The 11,989-nt window shown below is 43.7% G+C and overlaps 1 protein-coding gene across 4 annotated transcripts in view; it reads right to left on the minus strand.

Moving 5' to 3' along the window:
* Positions 1 to 6,514, minus strand: part of ARID3B (AT-rich interaction domain 3B) — a 49,588-nt gene extending 43,074 nt beyond the window's left edge. For 2 of the 4 annotated variants that reach the window (XM_016144169.2, XM_016144164.2), the window contains exons 1-2: positions 6,404 to 6,514; positions 3,244 to 3,914 (exon numbers count right to left, since the gene is read on the minus strand). In XM_016144169.2, coding sequence (XP_015999655.2) covers positions 3,244 to 3,837 — 594 coding nt within the window. In that variant the 5' untranslated portion in view covers positions 3,838 to 3,914; positions 6,404 to 6,514. Of the gene's footprint in view, positions 1 to 3,243; positions 3,915 to 5,458; positions 5,536 to 5,584; positions 5,761 to 6,403 lie in introns of those variants that run through there. The other 2 variants (XM_016144166.2, XM_016144168.2) reach the window with 2 other exon arrangements.
* Between the last annotated feature and the right edge of the window lie 5,475 nt (positions 6,515 to 11,989).

An 11,989-nucleotide genomic window follows, 5' to 3' on the forward strand; every position in this document is an offset into this window, starting at 1 on the left:
AAGTGACAGTTGAAGTATGCAGAAAATCAGACACACACTCTGGTTCTAAATGCCTATCAAGCCATTGCTCATCTTTCTATTCTATGAGAGGGAGTCTACATCTTTCTGGAAATCTGGCTCCACTAACAGGTTCAACACAGACAATGCCTGTACTTTCTAAACAGCCCTCTTTTCGGGAGGACAGACAACCACCCCTAAAACCCCCCAGTTGATTGTATGCTGACGAGAACTCTACTGCTCTCCCTTGAGAGAATGGACACTCAGTTCTTTGTCTAATGTTTTATTTTACAATCATTTACTCTGCCCATCAAAATCTGATGGGCTTTAGAACACTGGGCTCAGTGGCATTATCCATCTTCCCATCACTCTGGTGTCAGAGAATCTTACACTATTTCTAAGGATCCAGGCTTGAGAAGCAATTATTTTCTAAGTTTCTTCAGAGAATCCATGAAATTATTTTGACTTCACATGTTCTAAGAAAGATTTCAGAAACAAAAGATAATCTGTGGAGCCCTGAAGCTTTCCAAATTTTGCTTTTCAGTTGGCTGATGCATCCAACCTCTCCCCAACCTCAAATCTTGCAAAATACTTTTAAGTATTCCTGGTGGTTTACCAAATTATGCTAACTATGCTATAGACAAAAATTATTACTATTATTACCTTTTTACCTCAGTGTGTGAATGTTTGAAACGAAGCCTTATTTTAAAATATCTGCAGCATAGCTCAGACTGAACAGTTGAGGTTCAGTTAACTCAGGACAGAGCAAAACTGTTGCAAACCCAAGACCCAAACCCCCTTGAGCTTCCCACACTGCCTCTGCTAGACTGTGAGCTACTTGAGGGAGAAGCATGCCTTAGTCCATGGAGCACAGGCCCGACTCAAAGAAGCCTCTGTAAAAGTGTGTTATGTAGAAGAAAAAGGACACTAGAACACATTAACAATAAGATCATTTTGTGTCAACTGTAAAAAATTTCTGTAATCATTGCTAGAGGATACTCTACTTCTGCTCTCTAGAAATTAATTGCATAAGAAACAAGACTGAACATAAAAAAGCTAGTCTCGTGTTTCCTAATGGTTTCTATAGGCTCTCCCAACAATATTAATATTTAGCCCTTCTTCCAAAGCACAACTTAAAGGTTTTTTAATCCCTAAGCATGCTGTTTACTCCCTTAAAAGCAGGATCAGACAAAGGAGGAGGGCACAGAACCAACCGATTTTGTAAAATAAAATCCAGAAGAAAAAGGAGGTGCGCATCTAAGGTTTTAAGCCGCTGTTAACCAATGACCCCTTAACCCAGTTCTTGCTCTCCAAATCCAGGGGAAAGGTAAACTTAGGGGCCAAAATTAGGCCTTGGCTATACCGGCAGTTATAAAACATTTTAGCAGTGCTCTGCCAGGCATCTATAATTAGTGTGTATGCCTCAGGAGACTTAAAATGAACTCAAAGGGTTTTAGAAGCCAACAGCCAGCCCTCTGAGCACTGAGCTGCGTAGCCATGGGGCTGCTGCGCTGGGTGCCTGCCACCATGTGCATGTGTGCACACACACACCCATTCTGATCTTTTTTCAAAGCTCTAATGGCCTGACCTCAACACCTGCTGTACTTCCTGAAGACAGACAGGCTCTGGAACTCCATTTGTTCCTCGCACGCGGCTGCACTTTCTAGGAACGACCGCACACACGCAGTAGCTGGCCAGCTGCCAAGGCGGGGGCAGCCCAGCCGCCTGGGGCCTGAACTTTCCCAGTGCTGTCAGGGCGGGATCCCACTATGAGCTGACTCAGCGGCCAGCATGGAACCCTGCCAACCCCACAGCAGTGTGGGGGCTGCTGGCAACTCACAGATGTTTTGCTAAACCAGAGCAATCAGCCTGGAGGCTGGTCTGGGCTGGCGGCCAGGCTGCTGCTGTCGTGGAAGCTGGGCTTCTCTGATCCTTGTCCCAGCTCTGCCACTACCTCCCTGGAATGAGGGAGAACCTCTGTACATCTCAGAATCTTCCCTGCCTCAGAGCACATCTGTGAGGATGCAGGAGGGGCAGCACTGTTTGTATCAGAACATGCATGGAGCACTACTACCTACCACGTGCTACTCAGTTCATCCTCACAACATCCTTAGGAGGTATGCTTCATTATTTTTACTGCACAGACAAGATGACATATAGGCTCAGAGGAAGGAAAGCCCTATCGGAAGATCACAAGGGTAATAAATGGATGAATGGGATTTGAACCCTACTTTGCTGGCTTTGCAATCAACTGCAAACACTGCTATTGTAGTAAACTCAGATGAACTGCATAGGCTCCTTTATACAAAGAAGCTGATTTTTCAGGTTCCAAAGGATTTTCTTATGTGACTTACACTTGCCCTGTGAAAATCCACAGCTCTTCACTGATTTCTAAACAGCACCATCGACCACATGAAGAGTATGTGTTTACAGGGAATAACCAGACATTACTAGATTTATCATGGACTCCCTGACGAAGCATCAATAAGTCACTTAATCTGGAGCAACTTATCTTCACTCCTGTTTTTTGGGCGAGGAAAAACTGCATTGCAGGTAAGAAAGAGAAGAGGAAAAAGAAGTCAAAGGGTTGGCTGAGAACAGCTTCCTTAGGCTCCACCCTCTGAGATAATTAAGAACCCAGAATCTGTATTTTTTTTAAAGCTCCCTAGCTGAATGATGCTCAGCTATGTTTGAAAATCACTTAAGCTTGCCTTGGCTAAAATAGGAATTTTGAGGTCTACCCTTTCCTATGAAATGAAATGTCTACAAAGCTCTTTGTTAGAAAATATACATAATGCAAGAGTTTCTCATCAGCTATGTTTAACTGCAAAACAACAAAACTGTCCTTAAAGAGCATGATGCTGGGTTAGCCTGGAGCTTAGAAACTGTCTTAGGCAAATATAAACTGTTCTTTTATATTACCAGACAAACTAATTAGAGTCATGCATCTCATTTTTAGATATCCTTAATTGTTGCAACCTCATTCTTCCTTAAAAAACAACTGTACTGACATTCTTTCACTTCAAACTTAGAACAATATATATGAGAAGTAACTTACACATTTCATTGCTTTATTCAAAAAAACATGCATGGCAAAAAAAATTTAGTCTATTCATGTCTAGGCTGCTGGTCACTGAAGTGGGGTGAGAAGGCACAAATGGCACAGACCCTGGCTCTGGACATCCAGTACCCCTCTCTGGCTAGCCTTCAGAAAGAACAAATGACCCCCATACCAGAAAGACTGACCTGCTTGAGCTGCTCATCCAGATTCCAGCCTGCCTGCCCAGCTGCAGAGACTGAAGGTGGGGCCTTGGCAGCATCTTTGGTATGGTCTTCTTGAGCTTGCTGTCCCTGTAGTGGGAGCCCTGGTGCTGGAAGGAGACCAGATATGGGTGCCACTCTGGGGTCTTGGTGAGCCACTTTCTGCACATGAAAATATTTTGCAGCAGCCTGGACCTCTTTCTCAGCCACCTCTGCAATGTCATCATCCCCATCCTCATCTTCCAAACCTCCTTCCTCTTCCTCTTCCTCAGGCTCTGAGTTCACGTTGCTCCGTTCAAAAACTCGGGTCACCGCTGTGGCCAGAGGAACTCTGGCTAAGGGACCCAGGGCAGGGCTGCCAGAAGGCCTCCCAGGTGTGGTAGAAAGAAGAGTCTGTGTGACCAGCTTCTGGGCATACAAGAACTGGGTTTCTCTCATGTGCTGTCCCTGCTTCTCTCTGGCATCCATTTGCAGAGGAGCCTGGTGCAGTGGCGGTGGCGGCAGCGGCGGCGGCGGCTGCGGCTGCTGCTGCTGCTGCTGCTGCTGCTGCTGCTGCTGAGGCTGCTGCAGCGGTTCCATCACTGCCTCAAGCTTCACCCACCAACTGGCATGGCTCTGGACCTGGGCACAGCCCAGCAGGCACTGTGGGTCTAAACCTTAGGTAATTAATAGAAACCACAAAGAAGGAGAAAGAAGAAAAAAAAAAAATCTATGTAAAACAGGTATAAAAAAAGCTTTCTTTACTCAAGGGCATGAGCTCTGAGCACTAAACATATGCTTCTAAACTTGTTTTAAGATGAGTGAGTGGTGGGAGTTTTGGGGGTTGGGTGAGTAGGGAAGGGTGTGAAGAAGAGAAACAGAATTTAAGATGGGAAATATGGGCTGAATCTCAGTAGTGATGGACTACTGTAGGTTTAAAAAGCAAATCCAGATGATACCTAGTCTACAAACATCTGTGTTATGATAGCTTTCCCTCAACATTACCAAACATTAATCTGTTTATTACTAAAAAGGCAACTGGGCTTGCACTGTACAAATATTATGAGTACAAAAATCACAATAATGAAAATAAGGGTTTGCCTTCAAAAGAGAAAATATTACTCATGTTATCAGGCCCATCAGAGAAAGAGATTATCATTTAAGCTAGACACAGAGCTATCAGGCAGAAAGACAATTTCTCTCACAGAAAAGAACTTAATAAATTGCTCTTGGATTTAAACTTTTCAAATTTCACAGATCGAACTGCCAGCCTGCTTTTCAAGTGGGCTGGGCCATACCAACTGGACATTATAGCCTCAAAAAGAATCTAATTTCAACATGAAAGAATGTATACCCCCAATCCAGCAAGAAGGCAAGAGTTTCAAATCGCGATCATCGCTTAAAAACAAACAGAAATTCCTCTGGAGATTTTAAAGTTAATTAATTTGAACTATATCAATATTGTCTATACAAGTTAATGCTTCCTTTTTATAAACAGCCAAATCTCTTCACATACCCTTTCTGATTCACTTTTACTACATTCTACAATAAATACAAAAAGAAAACGCTTTTAGGCCAAGTATTCCGGGGGCTGGTTTATCAGCATTCTTACCAATCCGTCTCCAAACACACACCCCTTTCACAGGCTCTCCTCCTCCTCCTCTCCTTCCCGCTTCCCTTCCTACTCTCCATGTCCCCACCCCCAACGAGCCTCACTTGAGTTTTGTTTCCTCAGCAAGTCTTCATAACTGAATGGGTTACTACTATGCCTGGGCAAATTTTAGGTGAACAGGACTTGCAATATGGCATACAATGTTATCACCACATAGAAGGAGCTGCATTGCACAGGTTGGGACTTGATATTTGCATTGTTCCATTGTTTTAGGATTGGGTAGAAAGATTAACAAAACTAACTACCTTTAGCGTCTCCAAAAATTCATGGGGAAGTAATCACATTTCTAGCAATAAAAACTGCTTGGATTTATAAATATTTTAATGGGTTGGAGAAAAAGGTAAAAAAGTAGAGAGAAACTCTAATCTTGTATTTATCTTAGGAGCACTGCTTTTGCCTGTTGTAGTCTGTGAAAGATTGAAATTCCAATTTGACTCGTAACTGCCTTTACTTCCTCTTAGCACTCTACAAAATGAGTTATGCCTGCAGCAATACTTTCATTCTCCTTTAGCCCTTTTTATAGTGTAACAAAGCATAAAAAAAACTTACACCCACATTAGATCCAGTTTGCAAAAGTGTTCATTTAAAATAAAACCAATTTGAGTGCAAGAAAATTAAACGAAATAAAAAAGCAAATAATTCAGTGATCATTTTAATTTTTCTTATAATCATTACGTTCAATCAATCACGAGTGGGAAATTTTTGAACCACGTCCTGCCAGTCATTGAACTGCTTCTTGTCTTGTGGCACCATCTTCTCTGTATGCTGTCCCTAGCAGAGGAGGAGGTGTCTCACAGCCTCTTTAATGATTGAGATGACTCAGTTCTACAACTCAAAACACACATCCTCGCCTAAAAAAAAAAAAAAAAAAAAAAGCCCATCTTCCTCAGCCAGTCTATCCAAACAACACCACCTGCCTACATTTAGAAAAGTTGTCTGAGAAATTTAAGCCACTTCATCCTTTTATATTGCCCCCTCTCCCGTTTCCCATAAAGTTCCCGGACCACCAACCCTAGAGCAACCGATTGTTTGCAACTTTGAACCCGACCTCGCCCACCATTCCCTCTACCTTCGCTCCGGGATCTCTCTAGTTCCAGCCCCCTTCAAGCCCCACACCTTCATCCCTAGTTACTCCGGCCCCCCTATTCTTTATACTCCCCAATCCAGCTGTATCACTTTTACCTCTACCAAGTCCTCCTGGCCAATCCGCTGGTTCTCTTCTGATCGCCCCAACCCCACCTATCCTCGCCCTCTCAGTTCCCGGGGGGCCCCTTACTCTGCTCGTCCCTTTATCTCCAACCATCCAAATGGGCGCAGGGCGTCTCCGTACTCCTCCCGGCGCTCTCACTTTTCCTCCGCGGCCCCGGCGCTCCGCCTGCAGCTCCTTCACGTCTCTCCCTGCACACCTGCCTCCCGTTCCACCCCTCAGTGCCTTCCACCTGCTGCAGCCTCCGCCCCCGCAGCGGCTGAGGGAGCCGGGCCCACGCGGCTTACCTGTGCGGGGCGCCCCGAGTCTGCCGGTGGTGGTGGAAGCGGCCGCTTAGGCCCCCGCGCGGCAGCTGCGTCTCAGACTTCTCCGCAGCCGGGGGCCACAGCCGGGGCGGGGCCCGCACCGGAAGCGGCGCCGCGGGGTCGAACCATCGGCCCAGGGCGGGGAGGGGGTGGGGCCACACGAGATGGGGCGCGGCCTAAAACCGGAAGCATCTAAAAAGGGATCGGGGGCGGGGGCGGGGGCCGGCGGAAGTGACTTTAAGGGACGGCCCCGCTCAACCTAGTCGTGAGCGGAAGCTGGTTGAAGCTGGCGGAAGCTTCCACCAATGGGAAAGCGCGGACACGGAGGAGTTCCGGAGTGGGCACCTCCGCGAAGAGTTGAAGAGTGCTGGTTTGCGTAGTTTTCTCGGCGCGTTTTCTGTTTGTGAACGTTGATGTGGCGCGGGCGATTGTTGGGAGGAAGGTAAATAAAGGACAAGGAGGATCTGGGTTTTATGCTGCTTCGGTCCCCTCCCGAACTTCCAACCTTTAAACCGGTTTAATCTGAGATTCCCGCTTCCAAATCAGCTTTTCTCTGAATCTCGTTATTTCTTGAACTGAGACTTGGCTGTCCCCTGAGGCATCCCCTGGAATCCCCCCATATGGACTAGTGTTCTCACTTTTCAGGTTCCAAAGGTGGGGGACTTTGTGCCGAATACTGTCATCTCCCTAAAACCCTTGCTTCTCCGATGCTTACTCTCAAGACTCTGCTACCCATTTATTCGACTCTGTAGAGAGCATTTGCTTATTTGTGCATTCAGCTCCTTGCCTTACTTTCTCACCTGTCTCCCATCTTGATAATTTCATAGACAGTGTGGACAACCCATTTACCGTCCAGGGCCCAACTCTACTGATCCTTACATCAGCCTCCCAATCCCACTCAAAAACTTGAGTCTTATCACCAGAAACGCTATCACGTCATGAATCAGTAATTGGAATGTCCCTCTGTCCAACCACGGACTGATATCTTTTCAGCTCGACTGCTCTAGAACCTCACCACAACTTGTTTTCTCTTTATCAGGACATCCAACCTTTTGAAAGCCCCTACTTAATCCTCACTCTTCACTTCCCTCTTTATCCATTTTAGCTTCAACAGTACATCATTACAATCCTGCTCTTACTGGCATGCTTCTCCATGCCTGTACCTTTTCATAGAAAATTTTCTGCTGAATAGATTGGAATCACTAAGTTAGTAATTTCAATCTTAAGTGGACTGTGAACAGTGCCTGGAAATGTCATTGCGTTTTTCTAGTTGACTTGCTCTTCACTATCTCTGCATATCTCTAACCTGATACATCCCTTCCCCTCATTCTTACTGTACATATAAGTAAAAAAATGTAGAATGCTCTAAAATCTAGAAATCTTCATGTTTTCTTATACTGTACTTTTCCCTATAATTTATTCAATCAAAAATATTCATTGAACTCCTACTAAATGCCAGGCGAAGCATTCATGTAGGTGCCTGTTGAGCACTGAACAAAAAATTCCTTGTCCTAAGGGATCTTTCTAGCGCAGGGAGACAGAGAAACATATAGATAGATAGACATAGATATAGATATAGATAATGTTGTGAAGAAGAACAAAGCAGGGTAAGGGTTAGACAGTGGTGTCAGGTAGCCGCTATTTTAGATGTCAGTCAGAAGGACTCATTGATAAAGGAACATTTAAGCAGAAACTGGAACTGACTTGATAGGAGTGATCCATGTGTATAACTAGGGAAAGACTGTCCCGGACAGAGGGGACAGGGAACTCAAATGATCTGAGGCAGGAGCATTCTTGACATGCTATAGGAATAGCAAGGAGACTACTGTAGCTGATAGAGAGAGAGAGAATGGTGGGAGATGAGATCAGAGAGGTAGCCAGGGGCCCAGTCATGCAAGGCCTTATAGCCCATGATGACATCTTTGGATCATTACCACTGAAACCACTGGAGAGTTTGAGCAGAAGAGTGACTTGATCAGACTTAAGTCTCTAAGAGAATCATTCTAGCTGTTGTATGGAGAATAGCTATGAGTGTGGAGTGGTAAGAGTGGACACATTTGTCTTGACAGAAAATGATGGTGGCCTGAACCAGATGACAGCAGTGGGGATGGTAAATAGTGGTCAGATTCTAGATGTATTTTGAAAGTAAAGCCACCAGGGTTTCCTAATGTACAGGTTAGAGAAGAGTTAAGGATGATGCTAAGGTTTTTGGCCCAAGTAAATTGGTAGACTAGTGATATCATTTATTGACCTGGGTAATACTATCAAATTGATCCCAATGGATAGTTACTCCACAGCAAAAAGGAATAAAGAATTGATAAACCCAACAACTTGGTGTTACAACAACATAACAATAAAGACATTATGCTGAGTGACAGATTTCAAAATGACACTCTTGAAAAGGTTAAAACTGTTGTGGTGGAGAATAAGTCAGTGATTGCCAGGAGTTAGGGGTGGAGGAGTAACTAGAAAGGGATAGCAAAACAGAAGGTTTAGGGTACTGGGGCTCTTCCGTATCCTGCTTGTGGTGACAGTTACATGAATTTATCCAGGTGGTGAAATCAATAGAACTGTATAACAAAAATACACTCAATTTTATTGTATGATCAATTTTTTTTAAAGCCACAAACTTCCATGTGTGCTGAAGTTTCCCTTCCCAATGCTAAGGGTGTTCCCTTTAACCTCTTGCAATATTGGATCCTTCTATCAGTATTCAAACAAGCTTTCATTTCAACCATCTTTTGTTTAAAACACACACACACACACACACACACACACTGACCTTTGGCCCCATATTCTGTGACTAGAGCCTTACTATTCCCCTTCCTAGCAGAGCTAGAATTATGGTGCTTAATACAGCCCAAGTGATCTTCTCTCTCTCCTTAAAACACTCTGTGGCTTCCCATTGCTCTTGGGATCAAGATCTGAATTTCTTCATATGGCCTATAGAGTCCTAGCCTCTGCCTACCTCTTTGGTTTCATCTGTTTGCTGCAAGTGTAGTAGAGGACCCAAAAGGGCATGACCTCAACAGTTAAATGAGAAGAGCCCCTTCATAGAAATATGTTTAAACCCTGAGATACACATCCGTTCACAAGGAATATTATTTAATCTCTTTACTTTGACTTCCAAGGTGTGGTAGATTTAACAGAATAGCCACAGTATAGCAGGTCTTTGAATAACATTTCATTATAACAGTGATGAGATGCTGTGAGAACGTAACTCTTTTTATATCAATTAGCCTATAGTAAAATTAGTTTTGCTATACGTTGTTTCACTTAAAGTTGCAGAACATTAAGTGTGGACTTAACTATATTTTTCAGCTGCTCCAATCAAGAGGTGGAGTCTGTTTCTCCATTCTCTGAATCTAGGCTTGGCCACGTGACTTACCTTGTAGTATGGGACATTAGCAAGCCTGATACAAGGAGAGTTTTAAAAGTGCTGACTTGCTCTCTCCTGCAGAGAACTCTTCTATCACCTTGTGAAAAACTTACGCTAATCTGATGGATAATGAGAGAAATGTGGTAATCATCCCATCTGAATTCTAACCAACTGCCATACATGAAGGTGGCCCCTTAGACCAACTAGCCTGCCAAATACCAGATATGTGAGCCAGGCCATTGCAGACTTAAGGCTCAGCTGTGCTAGGCTCAGCTGTGCTGGCCTAGACCAGTAGAAACCCCTAAGTAACCTAAAGACTAGTGAAAAATTATGTTTATTGTTTTAAAGTTAAACCAATACATTTTGAGAAGGTTTGATTTGCAATCGCAGATAACTGATCCAAAGCTTGCTTGCTTATTTATTTATTTATTTATTTATTTATTTATTTATTTATTGCAACTATCGGGCTGTATTTGGTTGGGTGCACTTCTTGGAGCCACCAGGCATTGTACTCACCAAGTTGGCCTATGTTATTTTCAGATCTCCCACCAGATTTCTTAATAGTTTTGCTTATTCATAGCAGGGATAATCTTACCCATGATGTCTGTTGTATTTCAACTTGTTCAGTAAAACTAATATCATTTGTATGGTTTTCATTGATTTTCTTACTTTTTAAAAATAAAGGTATAAATATTGGGTATCATTTGTATGTGTGTTGTTATAAATTTAATCTTAAATGTACAGAGCATAAAAGCTAAGAAACAACAAGCAAATGGCGATATTGTAGATTAATAACATAAATAGTCATAACTAATGAAAGGAAAGTACCTGTAGTTTGTTTATGATAGCCAATGTCAGTTATTGATGTAATTGTGTCCATCTGAATGAGATACAGTGTTTTCAGATGAGTGGGTGTCAGTTTTGGGACTCGGAACATAAAATGTTTCGCTGTTGAAATTAATGATTACATTTTCAACATGCATTGGTCCCACAAGAGGTTTTTTGGGATTGATTACCCTAATAAGGCAGAAGACTGTCCTACAGTTCTTATACCTTCTACTGTACAGTTGCATTTTAATGGAAAATTAAAATATGACTTGATGATTATTATGGTTTCTTCAGGTCTTGAGATCTAGGTTATAGCCTCAGGGAGCCTCTGTTAGCAAACAAAGCCTCTACTGAATAAATGGCATTAACATGTGTAAAGAAAGAATGTGAAAGACTTTGGGGGGTGAGGGTGGGGGGAGGGGTGTACCAAGTCCACACATTCCTGAAGGGGAATTCTTTATGGTGGAGGTGGAGGCACCATTAATGTTAACCCGCAGCCTGATTGGGCTTTCAGTGTCTAGTGTATTTTCCAGGGCTGGAGTGGGGAGGAGGGTGGAGAGATGCCCATCAGGCTGACTTCTGGGTCCTTTCACAAAACTGTTGGTATTTTGAATCAGACAATTGCCATTTGGTATCTGATGTCTTAAGCTATATGTATAAAATGTCAGCCTCCACAATCCAGTCAACCCTGGGGAACTGCCAGCACCTAATTAGTGAGGCTCAAAGCTGAACTTTGAGAACATCTAAGTAATGAGGGCTCCTGGCAATGGACAGCCAGCATTCCCCTGCAGGTAGCTACTCTCACTACAAAGATTCTTTCCAATCCTGTGACTCTGGGACTTACTAACATTCTGAGGAATTGCTTTGACTATATTACCCTTTCCCTCAGCTGGGAATAGAAAAAGTCAGACCTCTAAGGCAAGTAAAAAGGCCAATCCTAAAGTGACTCACCTCTGAAAACATCAGATTGATTCACTCTCCTTGATACTTTATTGAAAGCTCATCCAGATTTCTGGTGGCCCCAGCACTCAGCTGCCCACAGACTGCCAGAGCAAAAGGGAGCAGGAGGCTTTGGGAGCCATCTGGCCCCTCATTTGACAGAGCTGTTATAAGTCAGACTTAAAACAAGTACTGGTGAGACTAAGAGGAGAGGGTGCTTGAGCTGAAGTCTGGTTGGCTGTGAGGTTGGTTTATTTGAAGAATCGTGGGGGCAATCTGTCCAACTTCTCCATGGACGTGTGCACAGGTGGTTCAACTTGCTCCCTAAAGCCAAGCCTGTACGAGCGTCGGAGAGCACTTCGTCTAAGACACGTATATATAAGGAGCCCAGCGAGGAACCAACTAAGCAAGGACAACACATA

This window comes from Rousettus aegyptiacus, unplaced genomic scaffold (assembly GCF_014176215.1).
Source record: "Rousettus aegyptiacus isolate mRouAeg1 unplaced genomic scaffold, mRouAeg1.p scaffold_m13_p_3, whole genome shotgun sequence".
Taxonomy (NCBI): domain Eukaryota; kingdom Metazoa; phylum Chordata; class Mammalia; order Chiroptera; family Pteropodidae; genus Rousettus; species Rousettus aegyptiacus.